The 17,051-nt window shown below is 46.7% G+C and overlaps 1 protein-coding gene across 1 annotated transcript in view; it reads left to right on the top strand.

Moving 5' to 3' along the window:
• CCDC33 (coiled-coil domain containing 33) overlaps positions 1–17,051 on the top strand; it is a 115,893-nt gene that overhangs the window by 97,205 nt on the left and 1,637 nt on the right. Inside the window, 6 exon segments of the mRNA XM_061181429.1 lie at positions 13,592–13,757; positions 13,973–14,061; positions 14,249–14,380; positions 14,476–14,566; positions 15,576–15,742; positions 16,801–16,887. Of these exon segments, the coding sequence (XP_061037412.1) occupies positions 13,592–13,757; positions 13,973–14,061; positions 14,249–14,380; positions 14,476–14,566; positions 15,576–15,742; positions 16,801–16,887 (732 nt within the window).

The raw sequence follows: 17,051 nt of genomic DNA, 5'->3' as shown, positions 1-17,051 counted from the left end.
TGCCCCGCAGCCTAGGCCCTTCAGCGGCCCTCAGGATGGAGTCCAAGCTCCTGAGACTGGCCTTCAAGGCTGTCTTCTGTCTGCCCTGCCACCTCTCCAGCTGTACCCCTGCCTCTCCTCCCCACACCCTGCTCTCACCTGCTTTGTTCGTCATCACAGGCTCTCTCACCTCCCTGCCTTTGTCTCCTCTGCCCTGAGAGCCCTCTCCCCACCCCCAGGTAACACCTACTCATTGCCAAGAGTCAGCTCAGATCATGACTTCTTCCAGGAAGCCTTCCTGCCTCCCCCTTCCCCCGCCCCAGGCTGGGTTAAGAGCCTCCTGTGAGTTTCCCTCTGTCACAGGCACTTCCTGCCATCTCCTCAGGGTAGAGGGGAGCCCACTGCAGGTGGGGACAGTCTGGGCTCCTCTGGGCTCTGAGTCCCCAGCATAGCACAGACGCGGCACTCAGCAAGTGTTGGTTGACTGTGTATTTACTGAGCTGCTCCCAGTCATGGCTTTATAACTGAGTTTCTGAGACCTTGGGCACACTGCTGTCTCCTAGCCTCAGTTTCCCCATCTGAACAATGAAGGTATAAGGACCCTTTTGGCCAACATAGTTGGTAGTGACCACAGGGATATTTGAACATCCCCACTTGGATGAGGTGCCTCTGATTCCACCATAAGAAACTTCTTATTTGTGGGGGAGAGGGGCAAGCATTGCCCTCTTCAGGCCTTTGTGAAAGATAACCACCACCCCTCCTCCTTAATTAAAGGTAAGGGAGGGTGAGGTGTGTACTGGGCCTCAGTTTCTGTAAAGTGAGAGCAATCAGATAATCATACCTTCTGTGCTTGGTACCCAGGGCTATTGTCCGAATAATTTAAAAAAAAAAACAACACTCAAAAGGTGGTGCAGAGATGGCGGTAGCATCTCCAGGTACCCTATATGCCAGGCCAGGCTGGCCCTCCTCACACTCCCTGACTCCACAGCCACTCCTTGAGGTGGGGTTATTGTCCCATTCCACAGATGAGGACACTGAGGCTCAGAGAACAGTTACTACCCTTCCAGAGCCAGAGAGCGGGTGTTAGTGCAGCAAAGGCCACCAGTACCCAGTAGCAGGGGAGTTATTCGAACCCAGGGCCACCTGACACTTCTTACCTCAGCTGGCTCTGAGAGCTGGGGTCCTGGTGGGGGGTGTCAGTGGGTGAGGGGGGTGCAGTGGGCACTCAGGGTCAGGAACAGGTGGGGTCAGTGTCCCTAGAGGGTGTGCTAGCCCAGAGAGGAGACAGGGATGGGGCTGACATCCCACCCACACCCCCACCAGAACAGCCTGGGAGCTGGGGGGAAGGGGGAGCAGGTGGAGGGGCGGCACCACAATGGGAATCTGGGTCATGGTGTCCTGTATGTTCTCAAGGCTGGGCTGTGACGCAGAGCATGGCCCTGAGTGGGGAGCCCATCCCAGTCTGTGGGGAGAGGTCAGGGCTGCAGTCTAGAATCCTGGCTCAGCTGTGAGGGTGGGTGGAGCTGGGGAGGAGGGGCAGGACCACCAGGCTGCCTCCTCTCTGGGTCCCCTGGGACCGAGGGCGCCGGCCATGGTAGAGACTGAGGGAGGGTAAACCAGGGCCAGGTCCCTCTTCATCCCTACTGGGGAGATTTCACTCTCAGAGAGCATCCCGGCTGGGGATGATGTAGGGGCCTGTGGAAGGGCTAATCTCCAAGGCGTGGAGTCCCCAAGAACCCATCAGCCATCCGGATGAGGCAAGGGTGCCCCACTTCATCAGGAGTCATGCTCTCCATCTCCTCCATTTCTTTTTTTTCCTTGCTCTGGGCCTCATCTTTCTTTGTCAAGGAGGAGGGGTGAGTTCTGCTCACCCCCAGGACTGCTGAGTGAAAAACAACAGGGTATTAGAAAGGGTGAACCCCTGAATGAGAAGAGGAGCTTATTAGACCCATGGGGTAGACTAAACACCGGCAGCGCCTTCCCCAGGACTCCCTCCATGCACACGTGCATGTGTGCACACACTTGCACACTCAGGAGCAGCACACACTGTCAGTCCTCATGCAATTACAGATTACTGAGTGGACTATAAAATGTCAGAGGTTAGGTAGTCGGAATGAGGGAGGGGTTCTCCGCAGATAGTTCAGCCTGAGTGGAGGTGTGAAGGGGGAAAGAAGAGTGTGCTGGAGGGGAAGGGCGGGGTCGATGGGCATGAGGGGGTGGCTTGTAAGAGGCCTTGAATGCCAAGCCTCAGACTTTGCATCTGAGTTGATGCAGAGCCAGGAGGAAGCTGGTCCAAACCTCAGGACCTCATTCTGAACCACAACCGTGAAGATCTCAGCCCTCCACCCGCACACACATAGACTAAGGTGTCCCGGACCCCAGCATCCCGCAGGGTTCTTCCCCTCCTAGGGCCTCTCTCCCCCAACCCCTACCTTGGGCAGGGATGGGGCTGACATCCCACCCACACCGCACACCAGAACAACCTGGGAGCTGGGGGGAAGGGGGAGTAGGTGGAGGGGCAACACCACAACAGGAATCTGGGTCATGGTGTGAAGTACAGCACCCATTCAAACAAATGCACAAAACATAAATGTATTCACAGCGATGCATCATCACAAGGTGAACACACACATGTAACCCCACAGGTCCTACAAGTCAAGAAGAGTGGCATTACCAGCACTCCAGAAGGTCCCTCATGCCCCCAGTCCCCCCCCACTTCCCCAAGGGGATCTAATACCCCGATTTATAACTCTTTTAAGTTTGCTTGTTTTGGAAGAAAATCTGTATGGAATTCTAGAGTAGGTACCTTGTGTCTGACTTGTTTTGCTCACAATTAGTTTGAGAGATTCCTCCATGTGGTTTCACGTGACCATCATTCCTTCATTTGTATTGCTGTATAGTATCCCATCGCATGACTGTCCCCCCATTCTACTGTGATGGGCACTTGTTTTATTTCCAGTTTGGGATTATTACAAATAATGCTGCTAGGAATGTTCTTACCCCTGCTTCTTAGTGCATTCACTGCATCAATGTGATGCATTCACATTTTTACTGGGTATATACTCAGGAGTATAATTGCCAGATCATAGGCTATGCATGTGTTCTACTTGAACAGGATCCAGTATCCAAGCAGTTCTCGGAAAGGATGGTGACACTTCCTGTTCCCCCAGCAGTGACTAAGCATTCTACTTGTTCTATATCATCACCAATATTTGATATGGCCAGGGTTGTTTTGTTTTTGTTTTAGTCATTGTGGTGGGTGTATAGTAGTATCTTGTTGTGGTTTTAAATGACTAATGAGGGCGGCCACCAATTCAGATGACTATTGGCTTATTTTGCCAAGGGCCAGTTCAAATCTCTTGTCCATTATTCTATGGCGTAGTCTGTCTTTCTCTTATTGATTTGTGGGAGTTGTTTTTATATCTGAATATGAGTCCATCATCGGTTGTGTTTGTTGCAAGTATCTTCTTCCACTTTTCCTGCCCATTTCACCCCCTTAATGATGTCTTTTCATGAATAAAAGTTCTTAACTTAAATGTACCCAACTTATCAATCCTTTCCATTTTGGTTTGTGCTTTTGTGGCATGTCCTGTTGTGAAAAACCTTTCCCTACCCCAAGTTCATAAAGATATTCTTATCCTTGTCTTCTAGAAGCTTTATTGTTTTACCTTTTATATTTAGATCTACAATCCATCTGGAATTTATTTATTTATTTATTTTTAAATTAATTAATTTATTTTTGGCAGTTTTGGGTCTTCATTGCTGCACGAGGGCTTTCTCTAGTTGCAGCGAGCAGGGGCTACTCTTCGTTGCGGTGCGTGGGCTTCTCATTGCGGTGGCTTCTCTTGTTGTGGAGCACGGGCTCTAGGTGCGTGGGCTTCAGTAGTTGTGGCACATGGGCTCAGTAGTTGTGGCTTGCGGGCTCTAGAGCACAAGCTTGGTAGTTGTGGCACACAGGCTTATTTGCTCCGCGGCATGTGGGATCTTCCTGGACCAGGGCTCGAGCCCGTGTCCCCTGCATTGACAGGTGGATTCTTAGCCACTGCGCCACCAGGGAAGTCCTGGAATTTATTTTTTATTATGGTATGTAATAGGAGTCAAGTTACCCTTTTCTCCAGATAGATATCAAATTGATGCAGCACCATTTATTAAAATTACAATCCTTTCCCTGCCTCCCTGTAACACCATCTTTGTCATATATTAAGGGTCCATATATGTGTGGGTCTCTTTCAGGGCTCTCTCTTGTTTTGCTTTGGTCTGCTTATCAATCTCTGCATTTATATTACCCCGTCTTAATTATTGTAGCTTTATCATAAGTCTTGAAAGCTGATAGAGCAAGTCTTCCCACCTGTTCTTCTTCAAAAATATTTTGGCTACACTTGCTCTTTTTATTTCTCATAGAATCAGCTCATCTATTTCTACACATACACATAGAGTGTTATGATTTTAATTGGAAATGCATTGAATCTATAAATCAATTTAGGGAAGAACTAACTCTTTAAATATTGCGTCTTTCAATCCAGAAACATGGTATGGCCCTCAATGTATTTAGGTTTAAATTATTTTTAATTCATGAGTAATATATGGACAAATTCTTAGTAAAAATGCAAAAAATAGAGATTAAGCAAGTGTTCCTTTCTCTTCCCAAACTGAGCGGTAGCCACTGTTAACTATACATCTGCATGTATGCACTCATGCACACACACATACCAGTGACAGATGGGATCATATTAATTTGCCACATTTTTTTTACTTAGTAATACAGTGTGGACATCTCTGTGTCAGAACAAGTGAATCTAGGTCATTCTTTTTTCTTTTTTAAGCTTTACTGTTTCAGATTTTATTGGATAATTGGTATTACATGCATTTAAGATATTTTACGTGCTTATAAGTATACTGTATTAGACCATTCCACAATTTTTATTAAATTCAGTTTAGAAAATAGTTCATGTATTCTTATATCGTAAGATTCTTCATCCTTATAGGCAAATGTGCTTGTTCCACTTGTGTGAAATTGTTTGGTGTAACCGTTAATAGGCTTAAATGATGAAAAGTTGGTGCTTCAACACTCTGCAGGGAAGTTGGGAGTTTTGTTTTATAGTAAATGTAGATTTTGCTGTAATTTCAAACCTTCTGCTCTCTTAACTCTACTATACACAGCATGATATAAGAGTAGGAAAACTGACAGAATCAACAAATGACAAGATCAATTTTGCTTGCTTTATACTTTTAGATTAAGCCTATATCTAACACTTCCAAATAGTTCTCTACTGGAGGATATTAGAATCTTCCCAATATTAAGCACTATTTTATTATTTTTTCTCCATTTTCTTTTTTTTTCTTTTTGAATTTTATTTTATTTATTTTTTATACAGCAGGTCCTTATTAGTTATCTATTTTATACATATTAGTGTATATATGTCAATCCCAATCTCCCAATTCATCACACCACCCCACCCCCCACTTTCCCCCCTTGGTGTCCATACATTTGTTCTCTACATCTGTGTCTCTATTTCTGCCTTGCAAACCGGTTCATCTGTACCATTTTTCTAGATTCCATATATATGCATTAATATATGATATTTGTTTTTCTCTTTCTGACTTACTTCACTCTGTATGACAGTCTCTAACTCCATCCACGTCTCTACAAATGACCCAATTTCTTTCCTTTTTATGGCTGAGGAATATTCCACTGTATATATGTACCACATCTTCGTTATCCATTCGTCTGTCGATGGGCATTTAGGTTGCTTCCATGACCTGGCTATTGTAAATAGTGCTGCAAAGAACATTGGTGTACATGTGTCTTTTTTTTTTTTTTAATAAAGAAGAAGTTTATTCTCTCTTCCTCTCTGCATGTGTCCTTTTGAATTATGGTTTTCTCTGGGTATATGCCCAGTAGTGGGATTGTTGGGTCATATGGTAATTGTATTTTTAGTTTTTTAAGGAACCTCCATACTGTTCTCCATAGTGGCTGTATCAGTTTACATTCCCACCAACAGTGCAAGAGGGTTCCTTTTCTCCACACCCTCTCCAGCGTTTATTGTTTGTAGATTTTCTGATGATGCCCATTCTAAACGGTGTGAGGTGATACCTCATTGTAGTTTTGATTTGCATTTCTCTAATAACTAGTGATGTTGAGCAGCTTTTCATGTGCCTCTTGGCCATCTGTATGTCTTCTTTGGAGAAACGTCTATTTAGATCTTCTGCCCATTTTTTGATTGGGTTGTTTGTTTTTTAATATTGAGCTGCATGAGCTGTTTATATATTTTGGAGATTAATCCTTTGTCCGTTGATTCGTTTGCAAATATTTTCTCCCATTCTGAGTGTTGTCTTTTCATCTTGTTTATAGTTTCCTTTGCTGTGCAAAAGCTTTTAAGTTTCATTAGGTCCCATTTGTTTATTTTTGTTTTTATTTCCATTACTGTAGGAGGTGGGTCAAAAAAGATCTTGCTGTGATATATGTCAAAGAGTGTCCTTCTTATGTTTTCCTCTAAGAGTTTTATAGTGTCCAGTCTTACATGTAGGTCTTTAATCCATTTTGAGTTTATTTCTGTGTATGGTGTTAGGGAGTGTTCTAATTTCATTCTTTTACATGTAGCTGTCCAGTTTTCCCAGCACCACTTATTGAAGAGACTGTCTTTTCTCCCTTGTATATCCTTGCCTCCTTTGTCATAGATCAGTTGACCATCGGTGCATGGGTTTATCTCTGGGCTTTCTATCCTGTTCCATTGATCTACATTTCTGTTTTTGTGCCAGTACCATATTGTCTTGATTATTGTAGCTTTGTAGTATAGTCTGAAGTCAGGGAGTCTGATTCCTCCAGCTCCATTTTTTTTCCCTCAAGACTGCTTTGGCAACTCGGGGTATTTTGTGTCTCCATACAAATTTTAAGATTTTTTGTTCTAGTTCTGTAAAAAATGCCATTGGTAATTTGATAGGGATTACATTGAATCTGTAGATTGCTTTGGGTAGTATAGTCATTTTCACAATATAGATTCTTCCAATCCGAGAACATAGTATAGCTCTCCATGTGTTTGTAACATCTTTAATTTCTTTCATTGGTGTCTTATAATTTTCTGCATACAGGTCTTTTGTCTCCTTAGGTAGGTTTATTCCTAGGTATTTTATTCTTTTTGTTGCAGTGGTAAATGGGAGTGTTTCCTTAGTTTCTCTTTCAGATTTTTCATCATTAATATATAGGAATGCAAGAGATTTCTGTGCATTAATTTTACATCCTGCAACTTTACCAAATTCATTGATTAGCTCTAGTAGTTTTCTGGTGGCATCTTTAGGATTCTCTATGTATAGTATCATGTCATCTGCAAACAGTGACAGTTTTACTTCTTCTTTTCCAATTTGTATTCCTTTTATTTCTTTTTCTTCTCTGATTGCCGGGGCTAGGACTTCCAAAACTATGTTGAATAATAGTGGTGAGAGTGGACATCCTTGTCTTGTTCCTGATCTTAGAGGAAATGCTTTCAGTTTTTCACCACTGAGAATGATGTTTCCTGTGGATTTGTCATATATGGCCTTTACTATGTTGAGGTAGGTTCCCTCTATGCCCACTTTCTGGAGAGTTTTTATCATAAATGGGTGTTGAATTTTGTCAAAAACTTTTTCTGCATCTATTGATATGATCATAGGTTTTTATTCCTTAATTTGTTAATATGGTTTATCACATTGATTGACTTTCCTATATTGAAGAAGCCTTGCATCCCTGGGATAAATCCCACTTGATCATGGTGTATGACCCTTTAAATGTGTTGCTGGATTCTGTTTGCTAGTATTGTGTTGAGGATTTTTGCATCTATATTCATCAGTGATATTGGTCTGTAATTTTCTTTTTTTGTAGTATCTTTGTCTGGTTTTGGTATCAGGGTGATGGTGGCCTCGTAGAAAGAGTTTGGGAGCATTCCTTCCTCTGCAATTTTTTGGAAGAGTTTGAGAAGGATGGATGTTAGCTTTTCTCTAAATGTTTGATAGAATTCACCTGTGAAGCCATCTGGTCCTGGACTTTTGTTTGTTGGAAGATTTTTAATCACAATTTCATTACTTGTGATTGGTCTGTTCATATTTTCTATTTCTTCCTGGTTCAGTCTTGGAAGGTTATACCTTTCTAAGAATTTGTCCATTTCTTCCAGATTGTTAATTTTATTGGAATAGAGTTGCTTGTAGTAGTCTCTTGTGATGCTTTGTATTTCTGCGGTGTCTGTTGTCACTTCTCCTTTTTCATTTCTAATTTTATTGATTTGAGTCCTCTCCCTCTTTTTCTTGATGAGTCTGGCTAAAGGTTTATCAGTGTTGTTTATCTTCTCAAAGAAACAGCTTTTAGTTTTATTGATCTTTGCTATTGTTTTCTTTGTTTCTATTTCATTTATTTCTGCTCTAATCTTTATGATTTCTTTCCTTCTAGTAACTTGGGGTTTTGTTTGGTCTTCTTTCTCTAGTTCCTTTAGGTGTAAGGTTAGATTGTTTATTTGAGATTTTTCTTGTTTCTTGAGGTAGGACTGTATGGCTATAAACTTCCCTCTTAGAACTGCTTTTGCTGCGTCCCATAGGTTTTGGATTGTCATGTTTTCATTGTGATTTGTCTCTAGGTATTTTTTGATTTCCTCTTTGATTTCTTCAGTGATCTCTTGGTTATTTAGTAACGTATTGTTTAGCTTCCATGTGTTTGTGTTTTTTACATTTTTTCCCCTGTAATTTATTTCTAATCTCATAGCGTTGTGGTAGGAAAAGATGCTTGATATGATTTCAATTTTCTTAACTTTGCTGAGGCTTGGTTTGTGACCCAAGATGTGATCTATCCTGGAGAATGTTCTGTCTGCACTTGAGAAGAAAGTGTAATCTGCTCTTTTCGGATGGAATGTCCTATAAATATCAATTAAATCTATCTGGTCTATTGTGTCATTTAAAGCTTGTGTTTCCTTATTAATTTTCTGTTTGGATGATCTGTCCATTGGTGTAAGTGAGATGTTAAAGTCCCCCACTATTATTGTGTTACTGTCGATTTCCTCTTTTATGGCTGTTAGCATTTGCCTTATATATTGAGGTGCTCCTATGTTGGGTGCATATATATTTATAATTGTTATATCTTCTTCTTGGATTGATCCCTTGATCATTATGTAGTGTCCTTCCTTGTCTCTTGTAACATTCTTTATTTTAAAGTCTATTTTATCTGATATGAGTATTGCTACTCCAGCTTTCTTTTGATTTCCATTTGCATGGAATATCTTTTTCCATCCCCTCACTTTCAGTCTGTATGTGTCCCTAGGTCTGAAGGGGGTCTCTTGTAGACAGCATATATCTGGGTCTTGTTTTTGTATCCATTCAGTGAGTCTGTGTCTTCTGGTTGGAGCATTGAATCCATTCACATTGAAGGTAATTATCGAAATGTATATTTCTATTACCATTTTCTTAATTGTTTTGGGTTTGTTTTTGTAGGTCCTTTTCTTCTCTTGTGTTTCCCACTTAGAGAAGTTCCTTTAGCATTTGTTGTAGAGCTGGTTTGGTGGTGCTGAATTCTCTTAGCTTTTGCTTGTCTGTAAAGCTTTTGATTTCTCCGTCAAATCTGAATGAGATCCTTGGCGGGTAGAGTAATCTTGGTTGTAGATTCTTCCCTTTCATCACTTTAAATACATCGTGCCACTCCCTTCTGGCTTGTAGAGTTTCTGCTGAGAAATCAGCTGTTAACCTTATGGGAGTTCCCTTGTATGTTATTTGTCGTTTTTCCCTCGTTGCTTTTAATAATTTTTCTTTGTCTTTAATTTTTGTCAATTTGATTACTATGCATCTTGGCATGTTTTTCCTTGGGTTTATCCTGACTGGGACTCTCTGCTCTTCTTGGACTTGGGTGGCTATTTCCTTTCCCATGGTAGGGAAGTTTTTGACTATAATCTCTTCAAATATTTTCTCAGGTCCTTTCTCTCTCTCTCCTCCTTCTGGGACCCCTATAATGCGAATGTTGTTGTGTTTAATATTGTCCCAGAGGTCTCTTAGGCTGTCTTCATTTCTTTTCATTCTTTTTTCTTTATTCTGTTCTGCAGCAGTGAATTCCACCATTCTGTCTTCCAGGTCAATTATCTGTTCTTCTGCCTCAGTTATTCTGCTATTGATTCCTTCTAGTGTATTTTTCATTTCAGTTATTGTATTGTTCATCTCTGTTTGTTCTTTAAGTCTTCTAGGTGTTTGTTCTTTAAGTCTTCTAGGTGTTTGTTCTTTAATTCTTCTAGGTCTTTGTTAAACATTTCTTGCATCTTCTCGATCTTTGCCTCCATTCTTTTTCCAAGGTCCTGGATCATCTTCACTATCATTATTCTGAATTCTTTTTCTGGAAGGTTGCCCATCTCCACTTCATTCAGTTGTTTTTCTGGGGTTTTATCTTGTTCCTTCATCTGGTACATGTCCTCTGCCTTTTCATTTTGTCTATCTTTCTGTGAATGTGGTTTTCGTTCCACAGGCTGTGGGATTGTAGCTCTTCTTGCTTCTGCTGTCTGGCTTCTGGTGGATGAGGCTATCTAAGAGGCTTGTGCAAGCTTCCTGATGGGAGGGACTGGTGGTAGGTAGAGCTGGGTGTTGTTCTGGTGGGCAGAGCTCAGTAAAACTTTAATCCACTTGTCTGCTGATGGGTGGGGCTGAGTTCCTTCCCTGTTGGTTGTTTGGCCTGAGGTGACCCAACACTGGAGGCTATAGGTTCTTTGGTGGGGCTAAGGTAGGACTCTGGGAGGGCTCACACCAAGGAGTACTTCCCAGAACTTCTGCTGCCAGTGTCCTTGTCCTCTCGGTGAGCCACAGCCACCCCCCCCCCCCCGCCGCCTCTGTGGAAGATCCTCTAACACCAGCAGGTAGGTCTGGTTCAGTCTCCTATGGGGTCACTGCTCCTTCCCCTGGGTCCCGATGTGCACACTACTTTGTGTGTGCCCTCCAAGAGTGGAGTCTTTGTTTCCCCCAGTTCTGTCAAAGTCCTGCAATCAAATCCCACTAGCCTTCAAAGTCTGATTCTCTGGGAATTCCTCCTCCTGTTGCCGGACCCCCAGGTTGGGAAGCCTGACATGGGGCTCAGAACCTTCACTCCAGTGGGTGGACTTCTGTGGTATAAGTGTTCTCCAGTTTGTGAGACAACCACCCAGCGGTTATGGGATTTGATTTTATTGTGATTGCACCCCTCCTACCATCTCATTGTGGCTTCTCCTTTGTCTTTGGATGTGGGGTATCTTTTTTGGTGATTTCCAGTGTCTTCCTGTCAGTGATCGTTCAGCAGTTAGTTATGATTCCGGTGCTCTCTCAAGAGGGAGTGAGCACATGTCCTTCTACTCTGCCATCCTGAACCAATCTCCTCTCCGAATCTAGGTCATTCTTTGTAAGTACTGCCTGTATCCAGTGACTGAGCGTGCCCTAGAATAAAACCATAAACTGCAGTGCATGGAGCATCCTTGAACATGTTTTCTTGGACGAGTGTGTGCTCCTCTAAAAGATAACCCTAAAGCAAAGAAACCCATTTGGATACTACTGTAATTGTTCAGAGCAGACATGATAAGAGCCTGAACTAGGCTGGAGAGGGAAAGGAGAGATGAATTCCCTTTTCCAAAATATCATGTGCTCCCTCTTGACAGTCTACTGGACCTCCCAGATCCCTGTCCATCAAGGGGCTGCTATAAATTGAAGATGTAGAGCAGAGCAGAGGAGAAAGCAAGGGAACCCAGGGTAAGGGTAGCAAGGAGGAAGAGGAAGGGGTCTTGCCTGTTGATTAAAGCTGGCACTAGAACAGAAATGGGATGGGATGAGAACTACTGCCTCCAAGTCATGTCTGCCCTAGGCAGGGCCCTGAACCACACACACTGACTCTGAGCTTCCAGATACTCCATGCTTCTCCCATGAGAGGAATCGGAGGCTCAGAAAGGTGAAGGGGTCTGTCCAAACTCAGTGTGTCCGTGGCCAAGCTGGGCTTCTGACTGAGTCCTGACCACAAAGCCCTGTGTGTGCGCAGTCTCTGGGCTGAGTGTCCTAGTGAATGAAGCTGTGTGAGGGCACCAGATGGGCAGATCTGGAGGAGCCAAGACCTGAAACTTGACTGGAGCAGGTGCTGGGGAGATGGGCCCAGCACTGGCACCATTTAGAGGGAGTCTAGCCAGAAGGCTAGACAGCAGCAGGTGACAAGTGGTGTCTGATGAGCCCCTGCTGTCTGGAAACCCCTCCCCAGGCAGCCAGTGTCCCACCATGCAGCAGGTTGAAGGCAGTGGCTGGGAGCCAGGCCACATCCTCAGTCAGCATGGGGCCCAGGTGGGAGTTGGGGACAGAGCTCTTCTTCCTGAGGACTTGGGAGCCCCTTCCTGGCCGGGCCTAGGAGGCCCACTCCCCACAGGCAAGGCCTTCACAGTCTCAGGAAGGACAGGGCTTAGCAAGCTCCTGCTGGCCTCGCTTCCCTCCTCCCACTCCTCCCCCAAACCTAGCTCCTACCTCCTCCCCCTCTACCGAGCTTCCTGGCTTCGCATTTTGGGTCCCTCTTTTATATTTTGTTGTACTATTTATATTAAGAAACTCCCTTTCCAAAACTTTTTATAAATAACAATAGGGAATTTCTGATTATGAAACAAGTACGTGTAAATATAGCCTATTAATTCTCCTATGCACACACAAGGGCAAACATGAATTTTTTTTCCCAAATTGAGATCATAATTGTTTTTAGTAACCTGCTTTCATCACTTCTCAACATACTGTGAAGTTTCCATATATGGGGGCATCGTGGCAGGATTGCGCAGCGTTTAAGAGCACGGACTCAAGTGCCAGCAGGCCTGGATTTCAGACCTTGACCCTGCCACTCATTAGTTTTGTGACTGAGCATGCTACTCGCCTCTCTGGGCCCTGGATTCCTCGTCGGTAAAATGAGGGTGATAATAGTATCCGCCTTCATAAGCTAAATGAAGGAGGTGGGCCTGACTTGGTACATAGTAAATGCTCAATGAACACCAGATATTAGTATTATTGTTACTCCTAACCTAGTGACAGAGCCTGGCATTCTGTCCCCACCTCACACCCTAGATCTTGTAGCTGGATCCCAACCCTGACCCTGAGTCCTTTTCTGGATCTCCCAGGCTTACCTACCCTGTGTCCCTTCACGCCCCCTGGTCTGGTTGGGAGGCTGGTGCCTAGGGTTGGATCCCAAGAAGCATTCAGCGAGATTTCAGAGAGATTCTTCCCTGGGTTCTCAGTGACATGAGGAAGAAGAGGGATTAGAGAAGGGAGAAAGGAGAAGGGAAAAGGTGGAGAAGTGGCCCTGATTTAGCCTGGCCCTGGAGCCTTTCAAGTCTCCATCGCTCATGGGCTTCCTCACCTGGTGTCTGAACCCTGGGTCCCCCCTAGCTGGCCTCCCGGGAAAAGGTGTCACCCCCAGGAGAGCACATTTGTTCAGCTGCTCTCACATGGCCAGAAGGGGTGAAGACCCTGTCATGACCACCCCTCCAAGGAGTTGCTAAGACTTGAGGGCACAGCTTGGGATTCTCTCTGCTCTTTGGCCTCGGGAGTGACCCACTGACTTCCAGGTGTGGGTGTAGATATTGGGTGGGGGCTACAGTGGGGCTGGGGGTTCAGCTCTGAGCTCTGGGGTCCACAGGAGATGAACAGCTACCGGCGGGCCATGCAGAAGATGGCAGAGGACATCCTGTCACTGCGGAAACAGACCAGCATCTTGGAGGCAGAGAACCAAATGCTGAGGAGCCAGCTGACCCAGGAGAGGGTAGAAGAGGAGCCAGACATCACTGACAGAGCCCAGAACCTGGGTGAGGGCGTACAGGCCACCAAGGGAACGGGGTGGCGGGAGCCTTTCCCAGGACACAGGCTAGTAGGAGCCCGGCTGGGTCCTCTCTGAGATGGGAAACTGAGAGTCCAGTCCTGTGTCAAACCCCAGGACTGAGAGACACCCCCCCCCCGCCCCCCAACTATGCCGATGTGAACTGGGAGGTGCCTCCTCCCTGAGCCGCTCCTCCTCCACCAGCGTCCATGAAGCAGAAGCTGCTGCTGAGTGAGCTGGACGTGCAGAAGCTGAGGGACAAGGTGCAGCATCTGCAGAACGAGCTGATTCGAGTGAGCCTGGGCTTGGAGGGCAGAGGGGAAGGGGGCTCGGGCGGGAGCGTCTGGGGCCAGAAGGGAGAGGGACATAGCGGCCAGGGGGCCAGGGCAGTGGAGGACGGAGCAGAGGGGCCTGGGGTGGACCCTGAGGGTCAAGGGCACCCCTGCTTTCCCCCCTTTCCCCTCCCTCCCCCACCATCAGAAGAATGATAGAGAAAAGGAGCTGCTCCTCCTGCACCAGGCTCAGCAGCCACAGGCGGCGCTGCTGAGGCGATACCAGGACAAGCTGCAGCAGGTGAAGGCGCTGGAGGAGACCGTGAGGCACCAGGAGAAGGCAGGTGCCAGAAGGGCCCGGCTGCCCAGGCCCAGCCACAGACCGGAAGGGGTGGAGCCCCTAGGCCATCCCAGCCTCTGTGCTCTGCCCTCCAGGTGATTGAGAAGATGGAGTGGGTGCTGGAGGGCAAGCTGCGGCAGAGGAACGAGCCCCTGCAGAACAAGCTGCAGGGAAAGCCCAGTGTGGGTGAGTCTGGTCCCCGGCTTTTGTCCCATCCCTGGAGGCCCTGCCTTCTTGGAGCCTCTCAGTTTCAGGAGCACCTTCAAACTGCAGCAGAGGGTGCTAGTTCCCCACTCCGTCAGGCACTGAGCACTTCCAGAGGTCCCCCAAGCTCCCTTCTCCTACCAGGGAGTCCCTCAGAACACATGGAGGGGACACAGCGTGTGAGCCATGCTAGAAAGAGGCTCAGACCTTCCAGAAGATGCTCTGAGATTAGAGCGAGCAGAGATGCGCTACCTGCAAAGAGGGGCTGTCTGGGGCAGCAGTTCCCAACCTCTTAACTCCAGGACCCTTCAAATTATTTGCTCATCTCCCTGTATCTTCAAAGAGTCTGCTTCTATAAAACACACAAAAGAACTTTGGTTAAATCAACGATTTGTTTTCTCCACTGATGTTAACCAAAGCCACCTAGAACTGCCAATCAGAGGCAGCTCTGATGAGCAGGAAGGAGCCAGGTCACCCCGCATCAGGCCAGCCCAAGCAGAGGATTTCTGTGCCACCTCACTGGGGACCCCTGTGAGCCCAGCCCTGTGTCAGCCTTCACTGCATGGGGGTGTCGGTAGGGGGCATTTTGGAAGGTCTTTGAGAAACAATGAAAGCTGTGTCCACCTTTCAGGAACCCTGAGGTTAGGGTGAGGGATGAGAAGGCAACCTAGGGAGGAGAAACAGTCAGGCACAGGCCTGGGGAGTGACGATGCCAGGAGCAGAGAAGGGAGGAAAATAGAGGTGAGATGCTGAAACAGACCCAGGACAAATGGTGGGGGAGTGATCAGAGAGAACATTGGGGTCAGATTCTAAAGAGCCTAGAATGATGGCCTGAGGAGGAGTATGGACCTGATCCCACGGGCAGTAGGGAGCCATTGAAGGCTTGGGAGCAGAGGAGGGGCAGTAAGAAGTAAAACGCTGAGGCAGATTGGACCAGGGACAGGGAGGCAGGAAAGCCCATCTCATGAACATCTATGGCCACATTCCACAGCCTTCCCCATGCTCTCAGCCTCTGGCCTTCCCCCGGGTCCGACGGGAGAGAATCTGCCTGTTGACCTTTACTCAATGCTGCTGGCGGAAAACTCGAGGCTGCGGGCAGAGCTGGACAAGAGCCGCCACCAGTCGGCCCCCATCATTCTGCAGCAGCAGGCCCTGCCGGTAAGAGCCAGCAGCACAAGCTTGGCCTGGGCCTGCCTGCGCAGGTCACCAGGCACCCAGAAATCACTCAGGCACAATCCAAGTTGAAGCCCAAGACCAGGAGCAAGTTTTCCCAGGGTCTCCAATGTGCCTGGAGTCTCCTGGAGAGTCTCTGGCTCTCAGGCCTTGGCTCCTTTCCCCTGGGGAACACACACGAGTCTGAAAGCTTCACCCTTACCCTCATTTAGCATCCTGGGAGGGAAAGCAAGCCCCTAACTGACCCCTGACCCCTTTTGCCACCTGGCTGCCCTGCAGTTGGGCTTCACACAGGCCTCTCAGAACTCCATTCTGGAGCATCTCCTGGGATTGGTACAGCCTTGGAGAGCCCTTTTCCCCCATCCCAGGTGGACCCTGGGGAGTTGGGAACAAGAGGAGACCTGGCAGAGAAGCTGCAAGAGACAGATGGCCCAGGCCACTGCAAGGGTACCCTGCCCACATAGGTGGGTGTCCCTGGCCCCTCCCTACCTCCGAGGCTGTTACAGGTGCCCCTGCTTTATGCAAACCCGAAGACAGAACATTTGGAATTACAAAAGCGGGGTGGGCTGGGCACAAGAGAGTTTTTCTCTTCATCCCAGGACTCGCAGGAGGTGAGTTCTGTTTGAAAGCACACCTGATGCATGAACATCCATGTAAAGTGCGGAGGACGGGGAACGTTTGCTTTACAAATAGATCCTTCACTTTACAAAATGACCCCCAGCTCAAGATTCCTTTCTGTGCACTAACCTAGTACTCCCTGGTGCATTTTACATTTAAAAGTTGGTGTGCAAAAATTTCATACACTCAAAATATGTGGGGAGAACAACTGTGAAGAAGGCACATGCCAGGTCTGAAACTCCGGGCAGGGGTCTGAGGCTCGTTGGCCTCAGGGTCTTTGGCCCTGGGTCTGAGGCTCTGCATCGGGGAGCCGAATTTGGAACTCAGACCTGGCTGATTTCGCCCTCAGTGTCACCTGGCCTCCTGAGCTCACATAGCTACAGCCCCCAGTGGGGACCATGTGTGAGTTTCTGCTTTGCCCACAGGATCTTCTTGCCAATAATTCAGACAAGTTTAACCTCCTAGCCAAGCTGGAACGCGCTCAGAGCCGGATTCTTTCCCTGGAAAGCCAGGTAGGTGAGGTGCAGGGGTCACACAGGCCAGATAGCCTCACCACTCAGCCTGAGACCAGGCTCAGCCTCTGTGTTTCAGAAGGGTCAGGGCTCCATGTGTGAGGAGGGTCCAGACTCCATGTTTGAAGAGGGTCGGGGTCCATTTGTGACCAGGGTTGAGGCTC

Source organism: Eubalaena glacialis, chromosome 2 (genome assembly GCF_028564815.1).
Source record: "Eubalaena glacialis isolate mEubGla1 chromosome 2, mEubGla1.1.hap2.+ XY, whole genome shotgun sequence".
Taxonomy (NCBI): domain Eukaryota; kingdom Metazoa; phylum Chordata; class Mammalia; order Artiodactyla; family Balaenidae; genus Eubalaena; species Eubalaena glacialis.
The sequence above is the reverse complement of the archived record's forward strand: the minus strand, read 5'-3'. Positions and strand labels throughout refer to the sequence as shown.